The sequence below is a fragment of the Berghia stephanieae genome, chromosome 2 (assembly GCF_034508935.2).
Source record: "Berghia stephanieae isolate SIO BIC M18660-M18661 chromosome 2, UCSD_Bste_1.3, whole genome shotgun sequence".
Lineage (NCBI taxonomy): Eukaryota > Metazoa > Mollusca > Gastropoda > Nudibranchia > Aeolidiidae > Berghia > Berghia stephanieae.
Genome location: NC_088361.1, coordinates 116,125,802 through 116,136,753, shown reverse-complemented (window position 1 = coordinate 116,136,753; position 10,952 = coordinate 116,125,802). Strand labels below are relative to the sequence as shown.

Below are 10,952 nucleotides of genomic sequence, written 5' to 3'. Positions count from 1 at the left end.
AGGGATCAGATGTAGATTCCAAGAGCATACCACAAATGTACTAAATTTGAGATCACCTGTAAGTCTCATCCGGAAAAAAGCACAAGATCCAACAAAGAGGAACACACTCAAATGCTTACATTATACATTAAAAATAACAACTATAATAATACAAGGAAAAAAATATCATCTCCCAAAACATGAACTATGCATTTGACTGTTTCCCTCCCAGCTAGGACTCCGGCCAGGGCCAGGACAAAGCCAAGTAATCTCTTTCCAAGACAAAGACAGAAAGCATGTTGGAAAACATATAAGGGGATAGAAGACACAGTATGTACCCCCCTGCCCACTATGGGAGGTCAGGAACCCCACCCAGGAATTCTGACTATGATGATATGCTTAAAAAAAAATCTCACGATAGTACTGAAGATAAACACAATTTTCAGAGTGAAAGCGGTGTTGCATACATTTAATCTTAAAACGGTGTGTATACAATATCCGACAGCAGAAATACAAGAAAAAAATCACCACACAAAAGCAGCTTTGCTCAACTCACATTTGATGAAGGCAAATTTTTTTGTTTGTAATGATTTTTTATTGTAATTTTTCTTTCTGATTTGCCTACTAGCATTGTACAATACTCGTCTTTTCATAATTTCATCGTTCACAAGTACATGACTTTCCAAATTTTGAGTAATTTTATTTTTGCATTGTTAACACAGTTTTCAACACCACTTTAAATAATCATCAGTTCCTGCTTCCAATTTTTTGCTTAAATATTTTATCAAAGCATGACACTGTTGTCTAAATAATTGGAAACTATTCCGTTTATCACAGATTTGAATAAGACCTGTTAGAGATGAGAGGAAATTTGCTAAAACATTGGTGAACACCCTCCCTTGACTTCTATGAACATAGACAAAGCAAAAGATATTCCTCAATGATATAATTTTGTTTCCTGCTAAACAAAACCGCTCTCCTCTCTTCTCATGTGCAATGGCAGAAATAAGACAACTAAATGTATCTCTGCCAGTGAATGGTGAATAGTATGCATGAGGGAGGAAGAAATGAAACCGAAATGGCAATAATCACTAAAAATACCAAATAGAAAAGATAATTGTGCGTACATAATTTGGCCGAAATGAGGACTGAGAAGCTTTGATTATTTCTATATCGCAGAAAAGGAATTTACCTTTCCTTTTCATTGAAACTCTTCTCAAAAAGAGAATGTAAAATTGAGAAGATGTCTATACTATCTGTGATGATTTGCTCATTCCCTTATCCATACATATCAAATAAAATTTATATAAAAGTGAGATCTGGGTCAAAATCACAAGGCATACAACTTGTACATAAGTAGACTGCTCACTTGTCTCTCTCACAAACGTTGTGTAGAAGAAATACAAAACAAAAAAAAAAAAAAATGAAACAAAAAGCATTCAATGATTGAAGGAGAATGATTGTGTGGCATAACTGTTTTTACAGTAAACAACAAACACAAATGATTGGCAGCAGTGGGTTTGGATTTAAAAACAAAACAAAACGGTGGGATGAAATGCTAATAAATTTATAATTCAGACCAACATGCTTCTGATGACATTTTTCATAAGCATCAGTACAAATATCTCATCAGCCAACTCGTAGCATGACAAAATGACTGAAATACTACAACAGATGCATTTTCCTTCTAAATATTTCACATTTCACAGCAAAAATTGTCTGTAAATGTCAAATTTTCTTTACAGGGTGATAAGGTTTTATCTTGGTTGATCTCAGCAAACCATGATGCCTATTTAGAAGCATACGAGAGAGATAATGACAATATTTTCTGAGTTCATTTCTCTTCAGTTGCCTTGATCAAGAGCACATAGGATACATAAAATTCCTTCTCCATGCAACCATTGTAGAATCCATAGTGTCATAATGGCAAAATCAATCGGAATGTGTGACAGTTGGTATTGCCTCCCCTCTCTCATGAAATCAGACAAAGCTAGTTCTGCACAAGACATAAAAATCATCAACGAAGTTCAAAACCAATAGGCAAGATTTAATATTTAGTTGCCATGTGATATAATATAAATAAATAGAAATGGCAATGATGATGTGTAATGCATTAAGAACAAGATTGATTGAATATAATATAAATACTGAGAAGAAAAAAACACAACAGCATATAATAAAGCAATCAAGCAAAACAAAGCATATGTAAGTTACAAGGTGTATTTGCCATTGGGAATACTACGTTTTGTAAGTCTTTTGACAAAATTCAGCTGATACTAACATGACTATGGTTATTTAAGAAAAACTGCGCTTGAGCGCAAAGGTTATTGGTTTACAATTTCAGTGATTGAACCACTGTGTGGTAACATCATGTAAGTTAAATCAATACAAAGAAACAAGGAAAATAAAACAAAGTCTATCTCTGCATCAATTGAATTGAGCTTGAAAAAACACAAAATCTCAATGGACGTTGTTTGGATTGGAGATTCCCAACTCATATATGTATGGATTTTCTCATTGAGATGACTTAATATTATCAATAACAAGAACACTCTAATTGCCTAAATTTAAACTATTCCTTTTGAGGACTCACAATTACCGAGTCATAAACATCCATTCTTTTTTCTTTTTTAAAATTATTTTTAATGAGGAAGAAAAAAAAAGAAGAGTGAAATGTAAAAATGACAATCTTAATTAATTGTAACAAAAACATAACTGTTAAAACATATGCAGATAATAAAAGCGATTTAAAATTTTTTAAATCATAATCAGAATAACAATATGAAGACGTTAGATTTGATATTGATCCAGTCTTTTTTAGTCTCTTGGTGTTCACAGAAAACACAATGATACGTATCACTCGTAGAGACAAGATTTGGTGCATTATTATTGAGTAGGATGCCATTATTCTATTTTCATATGCCAGATTTTTATAATTGATTCTTGCAATCAAAATGACAAAATAATAAACCCGTACAAAAATGGCAACAATTCATTTTAAGATCATCATGATAAAATCACTTACATTCTGACATAATTCTCCGATACAGTTTTCATTCCCAAATATACAGAAATATCAATTAAATAATCTCACCCAATTACCATTGGGTGATTTTTGTAACCAAACATACAAATCATTCAATAAATCTTAACTCTGCAAAAATCAAGATACTGGTGTATCTCAGTGAATACCAAGTGTGAACTGATCTCATGCATTCATTTTACAAAGCCTTCACAGTGGCCTACGAGTGATATTTATATTGGTCATGACTTATCATGCAGTCTAGGATCATGGGACTGAAAACAGAAGTCAAGACATTCTCCCCATTTAACACATCTCAATGGCCACTTAGAACAGTGATGATAAAAATTGTATTACCAATAACAAAAACACAACAATAACAATAATATTATTAATAATAATAACAATAATAACAATAATAATAATAATAATGATAATAATAACAATAATAATAATAATAATAATAATAATAATAATAAAAATAATAATAATAATACAACTCTGTTTTGTTTTGTTTTTGAGGGTTTTACGGCGCTTGCAACGCATTAAGGTCATATCAACGCCAGTAAAAAGGAAGAAATGGGATAGTAAAAAGTTATAGAATTCAATTAAAGCACCCAAGAAAAGGTAAGACAATGGGGAATTTGTTCAAATAGGAAACAGATGTAGATTCCAAGAGCACACCATCAAAGTACTTAGGTTGAGATCACCTAAAAGTCTCATCCAGACACAAGCACAGGTCCCCACTAAGAGGAATACACTCAAATGTTAACAAATCAAATATAACATGTAAATAAAACATAATACAGTACATAACATAGAGATGATTTACAAGGAAAAAAATATCATCTCCCAAAGCAATAACTATACATTCGACTGTTTCCCTCTCAACCAAGGACTCCGACCAAGGTTAGGACAAAACCAAGCAATCTCACTCCAAGACAAAGACAGAAAGCAAGTTGGAAAACAGATATAAGGGGATAGAAGACACAGTATGTACCTCCCTGCCCGCTATGGGAGGTCAGGATCCCCACCCAGTAATACAACTCTGACATACAACTAAGCTCCTTATTTGTCATTCAGAAAACGTATATTTCATATATCGATAGATTAAGACCTTGAAGTCTCAGGCTTAAGTCCTCACAACAAGTTGAATGTCACCTTAATCTACCGGTATATAGAGAACAAGTTTTCAGGCCAGAAGAAAAAAAAAATGGTGTCGATATTGTACAGAATGGTTTCCATCTTAGAACTAAGTTTGTCTCCATGAAAAAAAAAAAAAATTCTCACATAAATTTACCCCTCTTCCCTCATGATGGCTACGCCCAAAAGCATCGTTATAGTCTTTTGCATGTTTGATTGAAACACCAATTAGGCAACAGAAATCAATAGCATAAAAGATAAAGCCCAACGGTCCATCATTCTAACTTACACAGTCTAACCTCCAACAAAATGGCTGGGAAAGCTAAGATACGTAGCAATAAACGTTTTAACCAGATAAATTCATATATATTTAAGGCAAGGTGAGCTACAAGTTCTGGACTGCCTTTCACAGTTCACAACATTGGTTTATATGACATTAAAGAAGACATTGTAATCATTCACTGATCATTTCCATTAGAGAACAAAGCGATGAACTGTGAATTAGGTTTTTTTTTTATTTTAAAAAATCTTTATTATTATCAATTTTTGTTACATTGTGTCAATGACAATGATTTGAGGTGTTTTAAAAAGAGTATTTTGAGAGGGAATACCAGTACTACAATGAGGAGAGTATCTATAAACTGTTTAAATTAAATCAAAAGATTTAAAAAAACGCTTATTTTGGTGGGAAATCGTTTTCACTGGCAAATCCTTCATGTTATCAATCATTTGGCTTTCTAACATGGTGACTATGATTTCCATGATGCTTTAAAACCATATAAGAAAAACAAAAACAAAACAAAACAAAAACAAAAAAATCCTAAAAAAACAAAACAAACTTTACTAATCCTTAAGTATCATAAATGGAGTTGAAGAAAATTGAAGAAAAGTAAAGAGAGTAGGCGTGATAGTTTGGTAAGTCAGAGAATTTTGTTTTAACCTTGACATTAAATCTGCTCAAGATCCTAAGCTAAGAAAATATATACACTCCAGCAAGGTTTCCTCGAACTCCTCGGGACATGCAAAAAAGCTAAGAGGAAACTGTACTTCGACAAAACGACTTGATGGAAGGGGGGAAGCAATGGGGCTCGGCAATATAGACTTTGCTACCCACCCAAGAGATAGCTAGTTCGATATCCATAGCGTTATGTGGCCTTCAGCAAGTCACTTCTCCTTGGCTCAATTTGCGGTGCTGTGCAGCGACTGACACCTGGGATATCCCAGCCTTTCCTTGGAATAGAGCCTAATTCAAATTTCCACTTGAAGATGAAAAAAGGGAACTATTATTTATTTATTTCATTGATATGCTGAGGGAGATGTGTTTATATATGACATACTACAAATTGTTTGTGTGTGGGGAGGGGGTGGGGGTGGTGGTGCTATGTTACAACATTCATTTACCGTTGTAACCAATCATGGTGAGTGGCATTGAAAATAGAATGAATGGCAAAGTGCTAAGAATAAACAGAGAGGTGTAGGTTATGCGAAACAGCTATGTGATAGGGTGTGTAAGTGGCTGTGTGTGTCTGCATGTGTATCATATTGAATACTCACACATGCAGCGTAGATAGATATACACAATATATACATACGCAGCTGTCAATGCCATAGTAAATCATCAGTGGTCGAAATCACCTGGCGCATTTTAAAAAATCCCATTAATTAATTAATTTTTAAAAAGTGGCTGGCTGAAATTCGTTTGAGGAAACCGTGTTTGAGGTAAAAATTAGTTAGAGGAAGGAATGGAATTATAACAAAGAATAATAAGGAAAAAAAATCGGGGCATTCAAATGAGTTCCGAAGAAACCATGTGTTCAAGGAATCTGTGTTTGCGGAAACCGTGCTGGAGTGTAATTTTCATCTTCTGAATACGGTATTCTCAGTTGCAGACAACAACATAATGATAATAATAATAATAATAATAATAATTCAAAAAAAGAAAAAATTAATAATAATAATAATAATAATAATAATAATAATAATAATAATAATAATTAAACTATACATTTGACTATTTCCCCCTTAGCCAAGGAATCCAGCCAAGGCCAGGACGAAACGAGGCAATATCATTCTAAGACAAAGACATAAAGCAACCTGGAAAAGGGCGATAGAAGACACAGCAACAGTGACCTCCCTCCCTGCCCACTATGAAAGACCTCAAGGATAAGTTCAGGTAATCATTCCCTAAATACTAATCAAAAGAATACATAGTGTCAATGCAAATCAACAACTCATCTTCAACATACCACACTGATCTTAAGTACACAATTACAATTTCATTATGTTTGGTTCATGATGGTCTGTTAGTTACATTTTTTTTTTCATTTCTAGTTTGGCACAATTTCATAATGCAGACATAAGGTTCATAGACATCTGCAATGATAATCTTAAAGGCAACAGTCGCAACAGGCAAACCGCTTATGTCACATGTGTATAAAAAATCTGGAGTATTATTTCACTTCTCAAATCATGACCAGCCGCCTCACAACGGTATCATATCAGGATGAGATTTATTAGGAAAATAGAATGTGTACAGCCAAAATCACTAAAATTTACAGTTTTAGCTTTTTATGATTCACAAAGGGACCGAGATCGATCCCGGGTGTAGTCGAAAATCCTGACCCCCCTGTCCACCCAGTAGTGAGTGGGTAGCTGGGTCTGGTGGGAAGTACTTTGCAATAGACTAGCATCCTATCCAAAGGGTAGCAAGCAATTGCTATTGTCTGTTTCATGCTATAGAAACTGGGATAAACTCTGACTCCATGGGGCTAGGGCTCTGAAGGACTACTATGTATGATTCACAAAATGATAACTCTTTTTAATTAATCTCACTTGAATTTCATTCCAATAACTGACAATTCAAGTTTTATGTGAGTTGTTCATCCTGATATAGCACCATATTGAGGTGATGGGCCACAAAGTGTTTTCTCTCACAATCAAACTCATGTCATGTGATATCTAATCTCTCCAAATGATAATCTTTCTCACAGGGATGATGATAAACACAAATATCTATTAAGCAAGACATAGTAGCATTCACCAACTTAATTTCTTGTGATCATTCATCGTCCTTTGCAACAATCTTAAAGTCCCACCTGATTCTTTAAAATTCGTTGAGAGTATTTCATATATTCCCCATTCCACTTCACATATTACTCATCCAAAATTACAGGCCAAATAGCAAAATTGAGTGAGTTGAAAGCAAAAGATCACATAAATCCCTCCATTGATGTGCTCCTTTTGATGCAAACACGGCTGTCTTTCATGGTCACTATATCTATCAGCAAATGTTTTGTTGTGCCAAAGCAAGAGTGAGGAATATGTGTTGCTCTCAAGATACTCATCATATTGTCCCTATACTGAATATGAACTCATCCTATCCAGGGCATTTAAGTTACATGATAAAGTTTAAATAGTTGAATTAATTATCCTTCCCCTCCCAATACCTTAACTGCCATTTACACAAGAGTCAAAGAGAACAAAATAATGTTTAAAAAAATGAATAAACTTTTTCTTAAATAATTTATCATACGGAGTGTCAAATATTTTAAAAGGAAAACAATATAATATTATGTGTAGAAAATAATTTTGTGATTAAAAACAAAAGCAACAGTCACTTGCTTTGTAGTGTTGACAAATCCGACAAACCAAGATGTATATATTCATCACAGTTCAATATTTTGTATCAACTGAGCCATTTTACAAAATATGTCACTTGTAACATTGATAATACATTACAGTCAACCCGATATAATGGTTTGCATTTTTCTCGCTTCACTCAGCTCAGGAATTATAGAGACATGTTTTACATCAACCCCTAATTTCAATGTCTTCATTGAATACATATATATATTTGGGACAAGATTGATGTCTGTTTAAAAAGATTTCATTTTAAAATCAAATGGCATATAACTATCTAAAATAACCTGGCATATAGTTGTTTTAGGCTGTTCACAATCTGAACTAATAATATAACCAAGCTGTGTGTAAGTTCACTCTCTTTCCATCATGATTGTTAGGCTTATATTGGCAAATAAGCATAATGTTTTAACCAAATAGTTTTTCAGTATTATTTCATGGCCGGTTATTACTAAGTTTTTTTTTTCCCCCAGTCAAGAACGTATTAAGGCAATTGTCCTCTGAAGTGTATACACGCAATTAATTAAATAATATTGTGCTATACAAGCAAATAATTAAATATCATGTCATAACACTGGCATTTGTTGGATACTTTCTACCTTAAATGAACATTCATCATGTCCTTGTTTAAAATTTTACTTTACCGCTGTCCTACAATCCCTGTTGACTTAACAAAATTCTTGTTTACACGAATCTCCATTTAAAAGACTCCATCAACATGACATACTCAATAATGATGAATAAAAATAGTACCTTTTGAAATACAATGACTTGGATTGAGGCAAGTTTTGAAATACAAATCATCTTTCATCGTGCAATTTATTCCTCTCTCTCTCTCTCTCTCTCTCTCTCTCTCTCTCTCTCTCTCTCATGGAAGCCGAGGGGCTAAATTGGAGCAGCTCATGACACAGATGCACATGATTTGATCTGCTATACCTCTGGTTTGTTTCATCCTCATCCACTTTTGCCTACTCAGTAAAAAGTGGGTGGCTGGTTTTAACTTTGATCGGGAGAAAAGTATTTTGTGATAAACTAGCATCCTATCCACAGGATAAGCAATAATTGCTACTGTCTGTCTCACATAATAGAAACTGGGATAAGCGATGGCTCTTTGGCTTTTATAGCCCTTGCTCTCAAAACAAAAAAATCATAACCAACCATACTGTTTATGAATATGTATAATTTACCCACAAATAAAGCTCTCTTCTATATACATGTGTATTCACATTCACATTCACTCAAGATATATACACATATACATGCACACACAGACACAACACATCCATTAACTTAAAGCTATTCATTATGTAACAAAACTCGTATTAAAATACTGTAAACACAAATCATGATCCCTAATGTCGCCCCAACCACCGTTGGGTTTTGGGTCCCTCAACTTGAGACGCGAATCCCCTGCCACAGACACCATATTTGGATACAAATGTTTGCGATTCTCTACCAGTTTGGTCTCCGCCTCTTTCACCTTGGCCTTGGGATCACAGTTCTTGGCTTTTTTATGCATACCACTGGATCAAAATAAAAAAAATATATAAACATCAAATAAACTTTATTATTACTAAGATCATTAAAATTATTATTATTATTATTTTCATTGTCATTATTATCATTATCACTATCATTTTATATTATTATCATTATTATTATCATCATCATCATGATAATAATGATAATAATAATAATAATAATAATAATATAATAATAATATAATAATAATAAATAATAATAATAATAAATAATGCTGATGATGATAAAAATTATGATAATAATAATGATGATGATAACATAATAATAATAATAATGATAATAATAATAATAATAATAATAATAATAATAATAATAATAATAATAATAATAATAATAATAATAATAATAATAATAATAATAATATCTCATGCATTACTGTTTCCTAATCACATTAAAAAAAAATAAAAATCCCTTTTCAAATGACAAAACCCAAACACAAAGGCTTAATTTAAAAGCTAATTAAGAGCCAGGTGGTGTTTGGACAATTTTCATTTTGTGGACCAAAGTCCTTGCTTAACACAAGCATTGAATCACCAGTGTTACCAGATAGCGTGGCAAAGTTTCAAATGTAAAATCCATTATAATCCGGCATTACTTTAGTATGACTTAACAGGTTATCCATTAAATATGGGTCAATAGGTTGGTTACCTATCAAATGTGGTTAAATATAAAAGTAAATACTTGACAGTATGAAACTGTACAATTTAAAATCTCAGGGACATTTTTCAGAAAAAACCCCTCAAATTTTAGGAACAATACGTTGCACAATAGTAATGTCATAAAAGACAGTCAAACGTCTGATATCAAGAGCATAATATGGTTACAATGGTTCTAGAGGTTATTATAAGTATGTGTAGTTACTAATCTGCTTGCAACAAAAGGGGTATCCTCACTCACTGTTTTAATAATATAATATTACTTGGATAACTCATCATGATAACACTGCCACTGGTGAGAATGACTGACTACAAAAGAAGACATTTTCTCTAACCATTGTGAGAGAGAATAGCTTACCAATTTCCAAATTATTTGGTTTGTTGATGGCTGATGATCTGGTGGTGGGGGTAGTTGTAGTAGAGGTGGGAGGGGGTGATGGTGTTGCGATAATGAAGGTTGTGGTAGTGGTGGTAGGAATGATGATGTGGTGGAGTTGGTGGTAGGGATGATGCTGTGGTGGTAGTTGTAGTAATGGTGGTAGGGAAGATGATATGGTAGCAATAGTTGTAGTAGTGGTGCTAGTTGTAGTTGTAGTGGAGGTGGGGAGGATGAGTTGTTGTAATAGTAATAGTGGCGGTAGGAATGATCATGTGGTAGTAGTGGTGGTAGGAATGATGATGTGGTAGTAGTTGTAAAAGTAGTGGTTGGGATGATATTGTGGTAGTAGTTGTAGTAAAGGTGGTAGGGATGATGATGTAGTTGTGGTAATTGTAGGAGTTGTGGTAGGGATGATGATATGCTGGAAGCTGTTGTAGTAGTGGTGGTAAGGATGATGATGTGGTAGGAGTAGTTGTAGTAGCGGTGGTAGGGATGATGATGTCGTTGTAGTAGTGATAGTAGGGATGATAATGTGGTGGTAGTATAATGGTTGATTTTTAAAAATTTCCGGGACAAAAAGTAAACTTCCGTA

At 33.5% G+C, this 10,952-nt stretch overlaps 1 protein-coding gene across 3 annotated transcripts in view; it reads right to left on the bottom strand.

The window, feature by feature from the left end:
- Window positions 1–8,416: 8,416 nt before the first annotated feature.
- LOC144966333 (alpha-1,6-mannosyl-glycoprotein 2-beta-N-acetylglucosaminyltransferase-like) overlaps window positions 8,417–10,952 on the bottom strand; it is a 78,321-nt gene continuing 75,785 nt past the window's right edge. For all 3 annotated transcript variants that reach the window (XM_078902645.1, XM_078902644.1, XM_078902646.1), the window contains one exon: window positions 8,417–9,306. In XM_078902645.1, coding sequence (XP_078758771.1) covers window positions 9,087–9,306 — 220 coding nt within the window. In that variant the 3' untranslated portion in view covers window positions 8,417–9,086. The remainder of the gene's footprint in view (window positions 9,307–10,952) is intronic.